Raw genomic sequence first — 20,224 nt, 5'->3', positions numbered from 1 at the left:
TTCTGCATAATTCGTTTGTTTCTCACAAACATCTAATCTTAGGATCCCCAAAATGGGTTCATTTGTTGGGTAGATGAAGTTGATACAACGAGCACAAGTGGTGAGGCTATCATGATTGCAACTTTTCTTAGGTCGAATAAGAAGCTTCAATCCAATGTTAGGAAGATGAAAATTTGTTTATTTCTTAGTTAGGCTATTTTCTTTGTCATGATAGTGTACAAGTTATAATGGTTTGTTAATAGTCTTTTTTTAATGATTTGTAATAATTTACCAATGTGGTTGTGTAATCCTCTTGGATATTAATGAAAATGTCGTTTTAAGTACGAAAACAATGTGGTTGTGCAATCCACTACACACCCACATTATCACTAATTTTCATGCTTATATTTTAATTGGAAATTAGTTTAGTGGACCACAGAAGGGACTACATAGATATACAATACTACAGGAAGTTATTAACACAACCATGCTCATCTATTACATAATTATAAGTTGCAAACATCGTACCTCAAATAACATAACAAGACACATATGGGTAACACAACCAAATATAGTAAAAAACATGCAACAAACATCCAAAAGTAAATCCAACAACTTAAATAGAAAATAAACACATTATCTTTATTTAATATCCAGTGGATTAACACTTGTATTGCCTTCTCCATTTTTTCCTTCAACCCTTTTAGCCAATTGTTTTTATAATCCTTTCAAACTGTTTCCTTTTCCTTGTATTCTCTTTTCCTTTTGGTTGTGTTCCACTACCTCCTTCACCTCCATTACCACCTCTATTTGGTTTTGTTCCACTACCTCCTTCACCTCCATTACCTCCTCCATTTTATTTCTTTCTCCTTATGACCTTAAGTTTTTTGGGCTTGTCAACTTTAGGACATGTAACCTTGTTATGTCCAACTTCTTTACACACACCGCATAAATTTTTCTTGCCAACCTTTGAGACCGTGTGCCTTGTAGTCTTTTCACTTAGGTCCTTTCTTCTATTCACTTTTGGTCTACCTGGCATTTTTCTCCTCAACGGGTGTAGCGGTGAACTATAGTCGGTACATGGCCACATATTGTTGTCATTCATCCCATGCATTGGATACTTGTAAGTGTTCCTGTAAAATGTTTCATAGTACATTGGATCCACATAACTTCCAACATCCCTATTAATAAAGGAAATGGTTGCAACTGAATGCACACAATCATATCCATTTAGTTGTCACACTCTACACGAGCAGGTCTTCTTGTCTAAATCCACCACGTAAGACTCAGCCAAGTTTCTTGTCTCGAATTGGTTTAAACCAGTTGGTAGAACCTGCCAGTATCTAAAAACATTGTTTGGAAGTTAGTATATGTTTATAGTAATCAAAGTAAACATATTAAAACATATTTACCTTTGAGCTTTTTTTAGTTGATTAAGTAAGGTTGTAATTGTTGGACATGGTTTAAAATCAGACCATGAAGTACCTTTGATGCTCAAATTAAATTGTCTTTCCGTAACATACAATCTAATTTCCTCTAAAATTGTAATGATTGGTTTTTTCCTTGCATCTCTTATGACATTGTTAAAATTTTCAGATAACCATTTTCTACTGCATCACACATTCTACCCTCCTGAAAGAAAGCTTTGCACCATGATTTAGGGTTCTTCTCCATAAGATATTCAAAGGATGCAGGGTTAAGAAGTTGGATTTCTTTCATTGATGCATTAAACAAAGGCTCATTGGATGCTTTAAATGCCCTCCAAAACATCCTCTCATAATGTACTCCTGTGAATCTTTTCCTAAAGTTGGCTAGAATATGCCTTACACACTGCCTATGTTCTGCAGTAGGCAAAATGTCTTTCATAGCCTCCAACAAACCCTACACCATAAAGGGAAATTATTAAAACAAACAACTACAATTAGATTAAAATGAAAGGATATGTTAGTTAATATATCATATATTGATCTGATATCTAAGTAATACCAAACCATTTACCATTCCTAGATCATCCCTTAAATTCTCCAAAAATCATTTTTGATTCTCTTTGTTTTCCACACAAACAACTGCCCATGCAATTGGAAATATATGATTATTAGCATCCCTTCCAAATACACATACTAACTCTCGAGTACATAAGCCTTTTCAAGAAACACTCATCCAATTTATTACTCTTCTGCAACTGCCTCTCCATCCTTGCTTTAGTCCCTCAAAACATACATAAAAGTTGTTAAAATAAGTTTTCCCATCAGGCATACTATTGTGGCCAAATCATAAAAACACAAAACTATACTATTCATAAGAATGTTGCTTTTATTTATATATAATAATATTATCAGATCAATTTAAAAATCTCAATTTTCGATTAAAAATCTCTATTTCCGATCACTTCTGATTTTCTCTCGTGTTTTCTAAGGTTTCGTTGTGCAGTGTTCTTGATTTTTTTTTAAAAAAAACCTTATTATTTGTAAGAAGCTTTATTGTTAGCTTTCAGGTTAAATCAACATTAACCATCCTTTAATGTTATATGGGAGGGTAGGACAATGATGGTCGTAGTGAGGTCGGTGTAAAGGGTGTAAGGGTTTTAGTAAGCTGTATGTTGTAATTTGTTACATGAACCGACTAATCATCAAATAAGTTAGTTGTTCGAGTTTGAGTTGTTTTCTTTTCGTTTTTTATGAGGTATTTTTTAAACACTAATAAAAGTTCAATCCACATCAGCAAGCAAGTTGACGTTTTTATATGAGAAATTATCTACTTATAGCAATGGTATTTTAGAAAATGAAGCATTAGTTTATTAATTACCTTCATGCTTGTTTAGTTGGAAACTTACTTACCCTTTTATGATATTATATCAAAGACATATATGTACAACTTAATGGCATATGTGTTACATAAGTTCAATAAACATGAAAACCTTCTCTATAACAAAGGAAAAGGGAAATTGATGCATATAGACATTTTTTGGTGGTAGATTAAAAAATATAAACAAGAAAATGACATCTTCCAAATATAGACATGGATTAGGCAGAGCTACCTCCAAGGGCTCTACGAAATTAACTTATGCTCCGAGGACTCTACGAAATTAACTTATGGTCCGAGGGCTCGATGTGGCAAAAATAAATCTGAAGAACAATTCCATAGAGCTACCTCCGATGAATGACCTTTTGCTCCGCCTCAAAGCAAAAGTTTATTCCTCGGAAGTAGCTCCGAGGAACTGTTCTTCATTCCTCGGAGTATAAGTTAATTTCGCAGAGCCCTCGAATGTATCTATGCGGAATCCATGTCGGAAAATGTCATTTTATTGTCTATTTTTTGGAATGGTCTAAAAAGCTTGTCATTGCGCCCCATGACTTCAAGGCTTGTATTTGCCACCAAGCGTTGACAAAATGTTGTCTTAAGTCACATATGTATATAAAAATGAATAATATATATATATATATATATATATATATATATATATATATATATATATATATATATAGTTGCAGCCTTAAGTCATGCTTTACAAACGACGTGACTCGCAACAACTCAAAAAAGTTTAAGGTTTAACATTGCCGCCAAGTTACATCTTGCGTTATTTAGAACATTGATTTTTTGTAATCTACCACCAAATATATGCATCCATTTCCCAAAGGAAAATATAAATATAGGGACCACATGTGTATTTTTTTTAATATTTATTTGGGTATTTTTTTTAAATATAGGACAAGACTTTTTTCTAGAGAGTAAATAACATAAATGGTCCATGGGGTTGTAAAATAAATCTAACCATATGGTGCCTATGTTTGTCATTTGTTATGGAGAATGTCTATGTTTTTATTGAACCCATGTAAAATGACTAAATGCTTTTCTTTTAACATTTTTCTTGTTTTTTAAATAATATTAAATGTAATCTCGGTCCTAGTCATATCAAATGTAGTAGAATATACCCTGAAACAACTATTTTAATAAACCAAAGAGCTCCTAGAAATGCATTGTAGACAACAGTTGCAATATTGTAGGAAGGAGGGATGAAAACTCTAACAAGGAGTTTAAAATTACAGACAACGTTTTTTTAAGCATGAGGTAGAACTAGAAGCCTTAAGGATGCTGCAGGATAGATACGTACTCATCATCATAAATTATCATCACGATGATTTGACTTCATCAGTCGAATCAGAGGTTTCCACCTGTTCACGTGGGTCCACAATGGCTCTTCTCTCTTGTGTTGCAACAGGTTGACTGCTACCGTTGACCAACTGCTTCCCTGATGAAAAACTAATGAAATCAGAAAAAGAATGGAAGTGACTTTTTTTTTCTAATGACAATGAGTTTGCAACAAGAAACCAAGTATGATTTTTTAGAAACACAATCATTTATATAACAAACAAGCAAAAGCATAAGAAGATGTACCTGACATCAGAATCTTAATAATTTTAGTCTTCATGAATTCAAATTCCCCTTGATGAGCACTGATAAATTTGTCCTGAAATTGTTTTCATATATAATCCTTCAGTTTTTAGAACTTGTTGGATTAACTTTGATGACTTTTAAAAAACTAAACTACATGAATCAGTTGATTAGGAAACAAATAAACTGTGAAGATGTTTAATTACCATTTTGTTGTAAAACAACCCCGCAATTTGATCAAGAATAGCTTCATGTCTCGATAAGACAGGAAGCAAATGATTCATGTATAATTGCTTAGCCCCCTGAAAAACAGCAAAACAATTAACATGTGGAACTAAAAGAGTCATAATATTAATAATAGAATGAGAACAGAAATTAGGTGGTTGATATGGGGAATATATAAAAGAAAAGGGATAACAAATAAAATTATAAAAATTTTGTTTACACTTGTGGTGGGAAGCTGAAGCCATGCAAGAAAAGCAAACTTGATGTGATAATAAAGTGGAAACCTGAAAAAAAAAAAAGTAAACAAGAAGAGTTTCTCGAGACTTATTACCTTGAGATTCATGGAGACTTGAGAATGCTAATAGTTATACCAAAAGAATAAAAAGTCAGTGTTAAAGATAATAAATACCAGTATATGAATCTGTCTGCAAATATCTCTCCAACACTAAATGATCCATAAACTGCAAAATTTATATATACATGTAAATAGAAACAGTTCATCCAATCAAAATCAATGAGTATGAATATAGCATTCAGTAATTACCTGCCCAATATAAAAGCCACTTGTGTTGCTCATTTGGATCTTTCGCCTCTATTGCTTTGAATGTGGAGTAAACTGGTAATGCAACCCCCACAGTGCAGCTGCACAAACAATAATTAATCATCAGATATTAATGAAAGATAGAGCCTCATTATCAGAAAGCTTATTACCATGCTGTTTTGATTACAATATTGGAATTAAGGGGAACAAGAAGCAATCTCAAACCAGCCTGCATTAGTAACACAAATCATAAATCAGTTCAGAACATGGGAGAACTTACTATATAAAATAACAGAAGAAGATTCCTAACATACAGAAGATGTATGGAGTTTTGATTACCTTAGTCGGCATATTAATTGGTGATCCGAGAGACGCCATTGGAGCAAGAAGAGACTGTGATTAAATTCAGTTGACTACACAATGATTATATTAATGATGGAAATGATTTTGTTATATAGGGCTTAATTATACGTGTAACAGATTGCAGATACGATGAACGGATTAAACGAAGAGTCCGGTCTAGCCGTTGAAGCACATATTTACATCCCACTCCATAATTTTTCTCAGGTTGACGTAAAGGTCCATAAAATATTTACCGGGTGAATTGGAATTTGCAAACAATATCATAAATCCTAGTAGGTTTTCAAGTTTAACGACATATCAATATTTACAATTGGTTCTTTTTTTTTTTTTATGTGGTAAAGCTACTTCGCGATTTAACGTCGTACATTATGTGGTAATTGGAATGCCTTCTAAAATACAATTGTTTGTTGTTAATCATGTCATGAAAAGTGGTGTTAATCTCGCAAGAAGAAATTGTTGTGGTTGCAATGGGTCTCCGTTTGATTTTTTTTTGTTAAATTTTGTTTGGTAAATATTGTATTCTTCTATTTGACATCTAGCTAATTGTGATTTTAACTACATCTCTATCACCAATTTGTTTAAGGGCATTAATGTATACTGCTGGAACGTTTAGGTATTTTAGTCTTGACATACACACAAGGTTTGTGTAATAAATAATATATCAGGAACATGCTATTGTGGATGTGTTAACTTCTTATATATGGTTGCTCTAATTGTCAATCTCAATGTTGTGGGTTCTAAATCTAGTAATTTGTGACATGTTTAAGATTCTACTTACAGTGTTACCCATTGGACCTGCTACTCATGAGGGAGAGCTTGTATTTGGTGTAGCACATATATTTTCATCCTTCATTGTAAGCTCAAATCTTTCATATCTTATATGAATTTTGATTCAAAAAGTTTGATTCAGTTTTCTTTCTATGAAGCTTGATTCAAGAACTATCACCCTTCTTGAGCAGTTGCGTTCATACTTGATCCATTTTACCTGATTAGAGACACAAGTGAGAAATACTTGCCCCCTTTCGAATACCTAACTCCAGAACAAGAATGCAAATAAAGCGAGTGATGTATACATATTGTTTTTTTTTTACCTCATATTAAATTAAGGGTTAGGTTCTCTTTGTATGCGTTTTTTTTAATTTGAAAATTTAGGATTTATGTTTAATTTGAATTTTGTGTGATATTTTGTAACTTTTTATATAATTATTCAACAAGTTTAGTCATATCAGACAGAGACATTTCACTAAAGACAAAACAGTTTAGAAGGTTAAAATTGTGATTTTCATTATTCGGCACAGTCATTCAAAGGTTGCCAAACACCCCATTAGTCAGGAATTCTACGGTTATTTGAGGAATTGTGAGATTATCTCACAATTGACACCACTTGAGACACCACAACACAATGGTGTAGCCGAGAGGAGGAACCAAATATTGTTGGATATGGTTTGGTCCATGATGAGTTGCATTATACTTCCAATCAATTTCTAGGGTAATTCATGGAAACTACTACAGGAATCCTAAACATTGTACCAAAAAAAAAGGTTTCCATACACCCTTTGAAATATGGGGTGAGGATGTTCTATGAGTAACATATTTAAAGGTCTGGTGTTGTAAGGCTTACCTTTGTTGTGAAACTTCAAGCTCTTAAACATGTCAAGTAAATCCTTAATATATATGAGATCAGTAAGATTTTGTCGAAGAAACATAGTGTCTTAAACTAGAGAAATATTATTTTATATACACATGTAACACTACTAAACCGAAGATCAGATATAAGACAAAACTCCTCGTGTCCAAAACGTAGCTTGTGTCCTCCAGCTTGAAAACACAACACATAATCATCAAATTCATGATGGATCATTGAAATCAACATTGTATGGATTAGTAGAGGGTCCCCATTCATATTACGTAGCTCCAACCACGACCTGAATCATGAATTTCTAAGTAGTGTTGTTCGAGATAGAGTGGGAGATAACATCTCCATTATTCCATTCATAAAGTGCACCTTTGACTTGATAATCAATAGGGTTATGTAGTAGCCCCAGAACAAATGACGTTTTGGACAATATCGAATCACAAGCAAAAATAACGTTACACATTTGCACACAAACAGTTACAAGAACATCAATGTGAATAACTCAAACCTTTTGCATATGGTTAACAGGTTGTCGTGAAGGTCTTATGGACTCGCATGAACTATTCACGAGGGTTTCATCATTCACGTTGGTTCCAATTACCTTTACACTACTTCAATTTTGTTCAGGGAAATGGTATATATGCTTATCAAATCCGAATAACTAAACAAAATAACATGAAATACTAAAACCCACTTCCCAGAGTGTTCACGTAACGGTTACGATTATTATATACCAAAAAGACAAAGGTTTATTGTCTACTTACTTGCATATCGTTCATGTTTGTCAACCGAAGATCCTTAGGCGCAAACAAAAATGATGATCTTTACCTTTTTTTGTGGGAAGAACAAAATAGAAAGTACCATACGACGATGATGAAAATGAACTTTTGAAAAGTGTGGACTTCTAAGACCTTTTTTCTTATATCATCACTTCGTGAGGTTTGGTTCGCAAACCTAATGTTACCCCGAAGCATATTCTTCAATATATTGTTCATTTTGTGTTTGATTATTTAGTTAGTAATTAAAACTTTTTATTTTATTTAGGGTGTTGTTTGGGATTTTGTACCACTAATAAGCATTTAAAAGCGTTTGGATTATGTGAAAATACCTTGTGATTTAAAAAAGCAAATTTTGATAAGTTGTTTTCTTCTAACTTATTTGAAAGGGCTTCTAAATTTATTTGAAAGTTAGTATTATAAGTAGAAACCATTTTACCTTTTTATCATTTTTTTAACCTTAAAACCCCATACATACTTTCATGACCTACAATGTACATATCAATTTGCAATTCTCCCTTTGACTTTTTGATATTTTACATGTATAAACAAAAAATTTCAAACACTAAAAACAATATATCAATTATTATGTTTTGGTACCATATAAAGTAATCAAAACACATTTTTTAAACTCCGTTTTAGTAACACATAAGCTAATAAACACTTTATATACTTAAATTAAATTAAATCAAATTAAAATTTTAAAAAAAATTAAAAAAAAAAAAAAAAAAAAACGTACATTGTTTTAAATAAACAATCTCAAACACCCCTATAAATAAATTTAACGGTGAAACCCAGAAATACCATATGCACAAGAACTCAAAAGATTTTGTCTTTTGTTGCATTATAGATTCCCGGGAATGAGTTGACCATCATCATAAATCTATTTCATTCCAAATTAGTTGAAATTTATGAATTATGTCTAATGATTTCTAAGGAGTTGACAAGAGTTGAAAGGAGACAGGTTGCAATTATGTTAAATAAAAATTAAAAAGATAAAAACCCAAATCCTACAAATTTACCAATTTACAATACCAATCCTGCACTCGTGACAAGTGGAAAAAAAAAAAAAAAAACACCTACAAACTTTATACACAAGTATTTTAATAATAATAATAATAAAAAAACTCATGACTTCTCACCGCCTCTCTAAAAAGAAGAAGAATGGAAAAATAATTACTTGGAAAGTGAAAGTGAATTTACTTCTCGATCCCTTGCTGAAGATATTGAATGAGATCATATCCAGCAGTAGACCATTTATCGTATGCATCTACGCACACACGCATCATGAAAGTTGCAGCTTCTCTTTCGCTCATTTCCGGATGAAATCTCTTTCTCAGATTCCCAATCGGGTCCCCTCTGCTAAAACATGGCAACCCGCTTTCCTTCATCATCAACACCGTGCTTATGATCCCCTCCATGTATCGACGTGCAGCCAGGTACCCCTTTACACATAAGCTATTCACAAATACCACTTTCATTATTATTATTCCATTATATTTGTAGCAAAGAGAAATAATAAGAATTCTGGTTACCTTACAAACAATATCCAAGTCTCGCTTCTCATGGCTTTAGAGGGATCAAGTAACTGAGTCATCTCGTGACTCAGTTTAAAATGAGCACTTTCAAACCGCATGTTTCCACCGGGTGATGTCTCCAGAATGAATCCAAAATCAATATGGACAAGCCTACCGCAACTGCATATTCATCATGCATGAATTCATGTTATTAACATTTTTTTTATTAATTAAAATAAAAAATAAAAAATAAAAAATATATATATATATATAAAAATGAGTTAGGTAGGTACCTGTCGAATAAAAGATTCCCATTGTGTCTGTCTTTTGGTTGGAGCAAGAGACTTGCAACAGCGTAACCAGCACTACTGATGATGAAATTATGTCGGGCAGCTTCAAAACTTGGAGAACCCACTGCCCCAAAATCTTGTTGGAATATTTCATATAATCCACCATCTGTCGTTTCACCCATCTGGCTTCTACTCCGCGTGTTTGGAACAACCTGCACAAAAATAAATACATACATATAATTAAACCCCATTTTTTTTATTTTATTTTTTTGCTTAAAAAGTATGGAAGTTGAAGTAAGTGACCTCAATAATTCCTCTTTCAGGGTCAGTTGGAAGTACTCCATAAGGAAACAGATAAAGATCAAGTCCAACTGCTTCAAATATGTCTTTCAGAAGCGAAATCACTTGTAAAGCAAGTACATCTTGTCTGCAGTCATCTCCAACCTGCATAATAAATATGTATGTGTTTATTTTCCATTTCTTCCTACGATTACAGCATTCTACTTATACCTTGAAAATACAAGCTTGTGGTTTTAGATCATTAGGATCCCCGTTTCGATCAGCCACATCAAACGTGATCATAATTGGCACTTTTGCAGCCGACTGTAGCGGTATTCCACTATTCACCTGAATACCCTTCACGAGCTTATTAGGAGCTGTAGGTAGATAAAGATCATCCCCATTCAATTGAATCTTTTCCAACTCTCTGCACCCAAAACCATTTTTTATTTTTTATTTTTTTAAATTAATAAAATACCAAAACAGATATACCTATACCTACCTCTTTATGCCAGCTCTTCTTTCTTCTTTTGGAAGAGGATAAAGAACACCAGATATAGACGTCACTTTTTCAAAAAAGTCAAATTCTCTTTGAAATATTTCACGAGCTTTTGGACTGAAACCATCGATGATGTGTTGTCTAACAAGAGGCAGTAGACCCAAAAAGGCTGTAGTCTGAATCAATCAATCAATACACACATAATTTAACAACAATGACTAATCAACAAAAAAGATAAATGTTGATTGCTTTCTCTTAATCACATAGAAATGGATAAAAGTCAGTCAGTACCTTTGCTGACACACCTTCTTTACCCACTTGCTCTGGTGTACATGTCTCTCCCTATCATCCATCAATAAATACTTCACTTCAGTTACTACAAACTCACACATATTCTCATAATACATTCATTAATATACACTTTTGGTCCCTGGCTGTACTTCATTTTTACAATTTTTGTTCCAAAAACTTATTTTCAACAATTTTGGTCCCCTTGTCATCTAAGTTAACAGCCCGGTTGTTAAATTTTTCATTATCACCAAAACTGAATATATATATATATATATATATATACCATAGGGACCAAAATCTTTATGAAACTTCAACTACGCTCGCTACTCGGGGACCAAAGCTGTAATTTATTTAAAACCAGAGACAAAATGTGCCAACCTGTAAATGCCAAATGAGAATATGAGAGAATACATCACTTCTTTGAGCAGCTCTAATCAGGTATCCCTCAACCAATTTCTGCAGATTAAGGGGGATGTTATTACTATTAGTATTTTTTTTAATCAGACAATTGAAGTAAATGTAGTTATATAAAATACAGCACCTCGTCGTCATATCTTAGAGCTTGAATCAGCTGTGGCATGAAAAAGGTTACACGGGAAGGAGGATATGACTCTAATACCCTCAGAATATAAGCCATCACACGTGGGTGACCTTTGTATGCTGGTGTGAAATACTCTAAAGCCTGTGTGATTGAACAAGCAGCCCAATGTGTTAACTGTTGCAAAAGTGGTGAATCTTCATCCACAGCTTTTGGGGTCACAAAGTAAGGTAAAGCTTCAGGTATGGTGCGAATCTCCAATATATGTGTCTGCAAAATTTCAAAAAAAAGGTGTCGCTAAAATCTAATATAAATTATAAAACAAAATTTTATTTATATATTATAGAAAATGGAGATAGTTACCTGAACCAAGTGAGTTAGTTCCATTTTTAGAGGAGAATTTGTAGGAAATCTAGCACCTAAAGAGAAAGCAATCCGAGGGTCAACAGCAAATGCTGTTCTTGCATGTTCAATCCATTTCTCTGGGTTAATCTTAGGCTTCCAGGGTGTGATGATATCTCTGAGGGTAAATTAGTAAATGATAATGTTGTTAGTCATAGTCATAGATAATGGAAAAAAAGATGAAAAGGTTGAAGACATGGTGGAAAATATTTACTTGGAGCCAGGAAGAGGAACAGGCATAGCCCAAACATCAAGCCTTTCAGCTTCATGCTGACAGAGCATTAAAAGTAGCTGCTTTCTTTGGGCCCTACCAACAGCATAATTCTCCATTGTTCCCCAAACAGGGTGATATGAATCCTTCTGGATTTATCAATTTAAACACAATCATCAGATATAAAAAAATAATACAGAAAATTTGCAGGTTTTTGTTTTAGGGTTGTTTCTTTTTTTTTTTTCCCCTTGTTAAGTGTTGTATGGGTAAAGTGGCTGAACAAATTGTCTGAATGAGACTAAATGACCATTTTATCCTTACATCCCAAAATACAAATTTCACAATATTCTATCAACTTTAACAAGAGATGAGTTGGGATGAAGAAAAGAAAGGAAAAATATATAAATAGTCAACATCATTCTGTGCAGATTAAGTCAAAAAGAAACAACTATATATGCTTAACCCATCAAGCTGATTAAGTAAAAAAGAAACAGCCTCTTACCATATTAAGCAAAGCATTTCCATTTTCTTGGCCTTGTACTTTTGAATCATTTTGAGGAACATCCATTCGCTGATTTAACAAAAATTGGACAAAAGAATGAACAGATTGAGCTTCACTGTGTGCAAAATTCCCATTATTTGTCTCAAACCACTCAGGTTGATGGCAAAACCAGCCTAATGAAGCCCTGTAGCAGTTTTAGAAAATGGAAATTAATTGAAAATGACAAATGAGTAAAGCAAAGAGTAGAAAGAAAAAAATTAAATACCGGTAAATCCTATCTTCTAGAAGCTGAAGCCCTAATTTAAACTTGTGCAAATTCCCCTGAAATTGGCATGAGCATAATTTAAGTCCAAGCAGCATGAGAGTAAAAAAAGAACCAGTGGCGGCTGGATGGCGGGAAAATCTCCATGGGAATTTGGTAGTCCCTTGTAACATTCTACCAAGAAGCAAGAGTTGTTCCACACTGTTGTGTCTAACCACCTGTAAAAACATACGATTGTTTAGATGAAGACAAGAATATGTATGTAAAACCAAGTAGAGACTAGATTTTTATGTAGTAGCATGCATAAAAGAAAGTTGTGTGAGTGTGAATAAAGATAAGTGACCTCAAAACGATCAATGAAGAAGCCGAGCCATAGGCGATGTGCTAGAATCTCTTGAACAGGGTCCTTTTCAGGTGGTGATTCTGGCTCACCAGGTGCAAGTTGAGGCCTTAATTTGGCAGCTGGGCCATGGAATCTGACTTGAGATGCAAAGAGTCCCCGTTTGGTGTCAATTGTCCATAGCCATGCATCAACAAGTTCTGCAAGGACTACACAACCCAATTCAGGTGCTGCAGACACTAACCATGTCCATATGAAAATACCCGTTTCCATTGCATCGGGTGTAGAAATATAAGCTGGACACCAGCAAAGAAGTCGCAGGAGTTGTGAGAAGCTTTCTGCATTGGGTTTTGCATCTGATGCCTGAATTTTTCATTTCATTATCATTTAGCAAATGTTAGGAAAACAAATACCAAATTAAATACATAGCTTTCTACTACTTGGGTTTATTTCAACAGGTTTCTATCATTAGTTTATTCTGTATTCATATTTAAGTTGTAAAACCTTCGATATTATTCGAATAATTATTTATTTATATGTTAATGTCAAGTAATGTTTTTTGTTGACATAGTGGTTTATAAAAGATTCTAGATGGATGATGCTAAATATTCTCGAAAAAAAGTTTATGCATTGAAAAAGGTTTGTGACTTTTAGTTAAAGGTCAGTGGAATGCTGACGTGGAAAAAATAAAAAGTCTTTAACAGGTTATAACCATTGTGAATCCTCTGTCATTTTATTCTTACCAGACTTGATAGTAGTAAAGCAGTTGCCTGTGAACACGTCTCACGAAAAGAAGACTTGTCAACACTTCCACCTTTCTCAGCCATGGAAACAAACTTCTGAAGAAGCCTTACAAACTTATTAAGCAATATCTCCCCAAACGACTGCTTTTTAGGTGCAACTTCAGAGCCCTTATCATCATCATCATCATCTGCACCATCTATGTTCTCATATAACCTTTTCATGCCAGCAATTTCTCCTGCATGATTACACTTCACTGTAGCACTAACAATCGCAGTGCTAAGAACCTCAATATTAAACGCCTCTGTTGACTTCAAATTTCCACCCGATGCAGCAGCTGCAGATGCCATTACTGCAGGAATGTTGGCAGTTTTTTTACCCTTCCAACAATCCGTTTTCCCTGTTCCTATTTTTATTTCAGATAAAAGAGAAACAACGTCTGTAGTGGGCTGTGCTTTTTGCCATGTGTTTGCTTTACAAAGTTGCTCCTGAAACATTTATGTTTGGACACAGTCAGTTTGTTAGACTTAACAAACTACAAAGTGAACCTTTTGAGACTATAGGGTTGTTTCTTCTTTTACTTAAACTGGACAGAATTACTTAACGAGTTAACTTTAAAATTGATGAATATTGTGAAATTTGTTTTTTTGGAATACAAGGGTAATATGGTCATTAAGTCTCATTTAAAAGGCTTATTCAGTCTAGAATATAAGGGTAATATGGTCATTAACATCACAAACCTGAAGAAGACCTTGGGTGGTGCATGGAGCATAGGATAGCGAATCAACAATCCACTCCTTGACAACGCTTTGGTACAAAGAGCGAACAGAAGCTACTGAAGCAGGATCATTCACGAGAGATGAAGGTGGATCACCATTCACAGAGAACAAAAGAGAATCCAAACAAGATGATTTCCACAGAATCTGCACCCAATAGAATGTTACTTGAAGTAAAGGGGAAATCATTTACTCTTTTTACCATTATAGGTAATGTAATTTATGTTTTACAGGCGATAGCATATAAAAGCTCATAAATTTGTAATACAGGTCAACAGTTTACCTGTGGAAATCTTTCTCTCAATTGAGACAACAGATTAACAGATACATCCCGAATGTGTTCTTCTCTAACAGACAAACTCTTTATGAGAAAGCAAGCATGGACAGCAAGAGTTGACTCTCTGACCTCAGCAGCATCTCCTGTCTCACATATTTGAGCCTCCTGCATCCATTACAAGATTCACCTAACATTCCACACATAAAAATAAAAATGCATAATATAAAGGAATTCATAAGAAAAAGAATCACCAGCCATGATAATGCAGTCTCAAAAGCCCGATGAACAATGGCCATTAAGCATTGCAAGACAGCAGGCATAAGATTCGGGCTTTTCAGATACTCAAAAACACAACTGAAGGCACTTCTAGAAGCAGTGGAATTAGGACCATGATTAAGGATTCCACCATTGCTGCTAAACCGTATAATTTCCACAAATGCCACTGCAAGAAGATAAGTTGCCTTCACCCCTGAAATTGTGGTCATTGATCCAACCTCAACACGCCCTCCTAATGCAGCTGAAAGAGCTGTTCTTTGATTTACAGCAGCTTTCTCATTTCCATTTCCTCTACGACTACCAGGGTTATGAAGGGCATTAAGTTCTAATTCGTCCTCTAGCCATTTTACAGAGCTCACAACCTGACAAAAAATATAAAATCACAAAATTCATTTCATGCTATTGGCTTTGCACATTTTACAGTTTTCACAGAAACAGGAGACATAAACATAACTACATGGTGCCATTAATCTCAAGTACAGATTCAAAAACGTTGCAAAATGAACATATGGCCCTAAAATATTAAAATTTTAAACTATAAGAAATTTAGAATACTGATCCTGTCAACTTATACCTTTGTACATAGAGAACATTTAAAGAATAATATATTTTATCATAGCAAGTTATATTAATATACAAATAATATAAATTTGATATATTAACAATTTATTCAATAAACAGTATAACTAAAAATATTACAAATTTAAAAGATCATATGCACATAAAGTGTTACAAAACCTTTATTTAAAAATAAGAGAAAATTACAACTTTAGTCTATGTGGTATACTGTTTTCTCAGTTTTGGTCCAAGGACAAAATGGCCATTTTAAAAAACTTAATCAACTTAGATGACACAGGGACCAAAATCGTTAGGAAACTTCGAAATAAGGACAAAATTTGCAAAAGACGACTTTTTGGGACCAAAATTGCAAAAATCAGCTATGCTCAAAGACCAAAAAAGTTAAAAATAAATAAATAAATAAAGTCAACGGTTACATACAAGGGGTGGGGTCCCTTGAGAAATGCGTTGAACAGCAGAAGACCATTGAGGATTCCACATGTAGGGCCCACCCACAGCTTGAAGGGCAACAGCAGTTGTATTCCCTCCATTGTTCAATGTTGTAGAATTTGGCTTCACTGAGACTGGAGCCCTCAAAATTGGGGGTGCCAAGCCGAAAAGAGCAATGTAGAACCATAGGTTACGAAATAACTTCATGAGTGAAGGTTCAACATCAACCGTTGGATCAAAATCAGAACAGATTTCAGCCACAGCAGGAAGCAAAGGCCCAAGAAAATCAGCACCACTACTGCAAATAAGAAAGAATATATTTTTCAGATAATTTTGGCATATAATGATATTATATATTATACATATATTCCATATTATACCTTCCACTTTTGGACTCAGCAGCTAAACCTACATCTGAGCATAAAGACAGCAGGCGATGACGAAAGTCAACACGAAGTTTTTCATTGGTAAGGCCTTTAGCTATGGATTGAAATCCTGCAGGAAGAGTCTTGAATGTAATTGAACCAGTGAGCATCTAAGGTGAGGATTTACAGAAAGTATACTGAATGTGAACTTATAAAAATTCATTCTTGATGTAAAACAGTTCTAAAATCAAACTTATATTATATATAGTAAGCAAGTATACTAAGGGGCAGTTTCTTTTTTCTCCTAATTGACTGTTGTAGGGATAAAATACTCAATCCAGAAATGATGTCTGTCTGGAATAAGTGTTGTATAAACAAAGACTGTTTCTTTTTTTTCTTTTTTTGACCGAATGAACGGTTTAAACATGACAAAATGACCATTTTACCCATCTGTCTAGAAGTTATGCAGGATATATATATATATATATATATATATATATATATGTTTACAATAACATTGTACTCTAACAATTCACAATAATGCTTTCCAATTTATGATAATAACCAAAATTATCCAAGACAAAATATGCCCAAATTCAAAATCTTGATATGTATGACATCAAATGGGTGGGTGGAATCTTTTTGTTTTTTGACAATTGCATGATATTTTTATCGTTTTGAATAAAATTCTACGGTTTTTTGTAGACTTATAAAGATCAATAGATGAATAAGTATTTTATGATTTCATTTTTCATCTTTATTTCATACTACATAAGCCAACACTAATTATAAATCCTTATAACTTCTTTTGTCCACATTAATTCAATTAAATCAAAAAGAAACACCGCCTACATGTATTTGATAAAGATTTCTCTGTGCCAGTTTTCTGTCTAGTTCAACTTACAAAAGATATATAAGTAAATAAGGGGCATAACTCCAGCAGGACATACCTCAACACGTTCTGTATTCGCCTCTGGTGGCAAGGTCCTGCTTTCAGCAGATCCAATGGTGGAAAGTTTACTTAAGTAACTTCTTATCATTAACACAACAGCTTCACGATAAGACTTCTCAAAACCTAAACTTGCAATGCGAGAAACAGCATCAAGAAGCTGCAGTGATTCACCAAAGAAAGTTTGAGAATGCCTTCATATAACAACAAGAGATTTTGATATGCCTTTTAACAAGAAAAATGAGTGATTTAAAGAAATAGGACTTATAATCATAATAAAACATGATTAAAGATAAGTGTCATACTCGCAGACGTAATAAGCCAGGTGTTGAAGCATCACCCTCCTCCAAACTTTCAATGAAAAGTGGCAAGATAGTGTCAACCACTTCAGTTTTTTTAACTTGTACATTTAACTCTGCAAGCAACCGGATGACATTGAGCTGTACAATAGGAACTGCCTGCTTCTCTTTGGCATTATCCTGAAGTTATATATACATATAGATGATAAGAATTTATATTTTTATCAAAGTTAAATGCTTAATAAGAAAGTATATAACCAACCTCTTCCTCATAGTCATTGCGCTCACGAATACTTGTAGCAAGTCCCATAATAAATGTATCCACAGGAGCTCGATCCTTGGTCCATCCATAGTCGATAATCTCACAGCTTGCCTTCAAGACACTCTCAAACATAGCTCCCTGGCTGCTTGCCCAAGTATCAGCCTACAAGATAAATTCAAAGAAAAAAACATTCAGCTCACTAAAGAAACTAAAGAAGATACAGAACTTATCACAGATCAAACAAAAAGGTATATACTTGAGCACATGTAGTTAGCACAAGGGGTTTAAACCGTATAAACAGAACCCGTAGTAGATGACCTCCACGTGTAACAGCAATTTTAGAGATACCATCAAGCAACGAACTGAAAAGATCTTCACAAATTCGCAGCTTGCGCCACACTGAATATACACAAGCTTCTGCTGCTTCTACTAACAAGGCCAAAGCTCCATGCAATAACTTCTTTGCTGATTTCCCATCTGAATCAAGGGATGCAAGACTTCTGACTTTCAACTTAACTGCAGCTTTGTATACTGAAAGTTTTGTATTGATTCTAGCCTTCAGTGCTGAGCCCTGCTCCGACCAATCGCGCTTCCTTATCTGCCCAACAAATAGAGATTCATATACTAGCTCTTAAATGATGGAGTTGTTTTGCAATGCAAAGGAACAGAAAACAAAGCAATACTTTATGCAAATCTTACCTTTAGAAAAGATGAAATTGATTTGAGTTGATCCTTTGTAATGATGTGCAGCCGTTCCAAAAGCTTGGGATCAATCTGTGTTTTATCAAGAATATGTCCGATTAATTTGAAGGCAATCTCCTGTTTCTCAAGATTCTCCACCAATTCCTCTTCAAAGTAAGCGGCCCCCCTCCTATCACTACCAGAGGGAGTCCCTATTGTCGCCCATCCACCATTGGTTCCCCCGTTGGTAACTATAGCCTTTGAATTGGCATCATCTACACCGCCATTAGATGAACTGGACGCAGCAACGTTGCTAACACTAACTGGAGAGCTCTGTGAAGAAGAATTGGATCCCATTATAGCTTTAGGAGAACTGCTGCTTGGAAGAGCAAAGTCTAGGCCATCAAGTAAAGAAGTAACTAATTTATTTGCATCTGATGGGATAATAGGAGGGAAACTCTCAGATAAAGCGCTCAGAAAGGCCTTGGAAATCGCTACATCACCATATCTATCATTAACAGCAACAAAAACAATGTCTCCCATGAACCTTGCCACATCAGAGTCGAACTCTGGATACAGTTCAGCTGCTTTGCAAACATACCCGAAGAATTCTGCATAAAAAGAAGCAATCGAAGAGTTCCCGAACGATTTTGGCCAGAATGATTGTTCAAAGGAAGCTGGAATTGCTCTTATGAACTCAAGAGCAATCGTTCGGGGACGAGTATCACTGTAATTGCCGCATTTGGAGATGAATCGGGCTGTTACAAGAACCGCATTGAGCTGAGAACGTGAAATTCTCGGAGATCCGGATAGGAGAGACTCCGACGGAGGACACCGGCTGCAAATCCAAGCAATTTTGTCGGAAAACTGATTAGGGTTCTGCGCGATCAAATCGCATAGCTCCGTCAATGCCTCCATTATCAACTAATGATCAGATAGTGAAAAAACAAATTCCTTAAATCAAATCTTCATAACAAATTGTAAGGTTTTGACTATAAGATCACGAAGCCACTAATTTGGGGAAAATGATACATAAAATTGCGAGTCAAATGCAAGGTTCTTATGTAATCTTCCCCTTTGCTCATTGTAAACCCTCGTCTATGTATGCCTTGTTTCTTTTGCCGTCTTTCTCTTTCCTCTCCGAAAAGCTAAACCCACTTTTATTAATTCAATTAAAGCAAATCTATTTTAATGTGTAAATAACATTTTTTTTTATACAAACAATTTATCTATTATTGAGTTGTACAGTACAACACTTAAAACACCAATTATTGTGTATGAAGAAAAATTATTGTGTACAAATCATCTCCGTTATCATATTGATCCACATTTAACTAGCTAAATTACTCCTAAGGACAAGCGAAGCGGCACTTGTCAGCCTCGCTATGTCTGCTAGAACATCGTTTCCTAGCGATTCTCGCTAGGGGGTTGCTATCGGAGACGCGAGCCATGCACGAATTTGATTGGTTGGAGTGTGTTTGATCGAATTGTTTGACGCTTGACCGAATTCAATTGTTGAATTTTATTTCAACGACTTATTACCAACT

At 34.4% G+C, this 20,224-nt stretch overlaps 2 protein-coding genes across 2 annotated transcripts; both read right to left on the bottom strand.

The window, feature by feature from the left end:
- Positions 1 to 3,916: 3,916 nt before the first annotated feature.
- LOC145017839 (HVA22-like protein k) lies at positions 3,917 to 5,552 on the bottom strand. The gene is made up of 8 exons (XM_078975797.1): positions 5,477 to 5,552; positions 5,308 to 5,366; positions 5,141 to 5,238; positions 5,006 to 5,057; positions 4,817 to 4,880; positions 4,578 to 4,673; positions 4,375 to 4,447; positions 3,917 to 4,228 (listed from the first exon to the last, which is right to left on the bottom strand). Exons 1-8 carry the CDS (start codon positions 5,513 to 5,515, stop codon positions 4,110 to 4,112), a joined length of 600 nt encoding a protein of 199 aa, XP_078831923.1. The 5' UTR covers positions 5,516 to 5,552; the 3' UTR covers positions 3,917 to 4,109.
- Positions 5,553 to 8,883: 3,331 nt separating this feature from the next.
- On the bottom strand, positions 8,884 to 19,808 carry LOC145015258 (Phosphatidylinositol 3- and 4-kinase family protein). The gene is made up of 25 exons (XM_078973711.1): positions 18,696 to 19,808; positions 18,253 to 18,594; positions 17,997 to 18,158; positions 17,741 to 17,914; positions 17,437 to 17,595; positions 16,502 to 16,629; positions 16,113 to 16,419; positions 15,089 to 15,475; positions 14,844 to 15,002; positions 14,525 to 14,707; positions 13,787 to 14,272; positions 13,047 to 13,406; positions 12,707 to 12,921; positions 12,442 to 12,625; positions 11,943 to 12,088; positions 11,690 to 11,846; positions 11,330 to 11,596; positions 11,167 to 11,244; positions 10,789 to 10,839; positions 10,501 to 10,673; positions 10,230 to 10,425; positions 10,023 to 10,163; positions 9,723 to 9,931; positions 9,448 to 9,609; positions 8,884 to 9,370 (listed from the first exon to the last, which is right to left on the bottom strand). Exons 1-25 carry the CDS (start codon positions 19,593 to 19,595, stop codon positions 9,112 to 9,114), a joined length of 5,985 nt encoding a protein of 1,994 aa, XP_078829837.1. The 5' UTR covers positions 19,596 to 19,808; the 3' UTR covers positions 8,884 to 9,111.
- Between the last annotated feature and the right edge of the window lie 416 nt (positions 19,809 to 20,224).

Source organism: Lactuca saligna, chromosome 9 (genome assembly GCF_052625555.1).
Source record: "Lactuca saligna cultivar CGN05327 chromosome 9, ASM5262555v1, whole genome shotgun sequence".
Taxonomy (NCBI): Eukaryota; Viridiplantae; Streptophyta; class Magnoliopsida; order Asterales; family Asteraceae; genus Lactuca; species Lactuca saligna.
The sequence above is the reverse complement of the archived record's forward strand: the minus strand, read 5'-3'. Positions and strand labels throughout refer to the sequence as shown.

Excerpts from the sequence above, each read along its gene's own strand:
- LOC145015258 (XM_078973711.1), bottom strand. The coding sequence starts at position 19,595 with ATGGAGGCATTGACGGAGCTATGCGATTTGATCGCGCAGAACCCTAAT. Across the intron at positions 15,476-16,112 it reads CTCAAGGGACCCCACCCCTT|GTTGTGAGCTCTGTAAAATG; the intron begins GTATGTAACCGT and ends ATTTTTTGTCAG. Across the intron at positions 12,089-12,441 it reads GAAATGCTTTGCTTAATATG|AAGGATTCATATCACCCTGT; the intron begins GTAAGAGGCTGT and ends TGATAAATCCAG.
- LOC145017839 (XM_078975797.1), bottom strand. The coding sequence starts at position 5,515 with ATGGCGTCTCTCGGATCACCAATTAATATGCCGACTAAG. Across the intron at positions 4,448-4,577 it reads GGTTGTTTTACAACAAAATG|GACAAATTTATCAGTGCTCA; the intron begins GTAATTAAACAT and ends AAACAATTTCAG. Across the intron at positions 4,229-4,374 it reads TATTAAGATTCTGATGTCAG|GGAAGCAGTTGGTCAACGGT; the intron begins GTACATCTTCTT and ends GTTTTTCATCAG.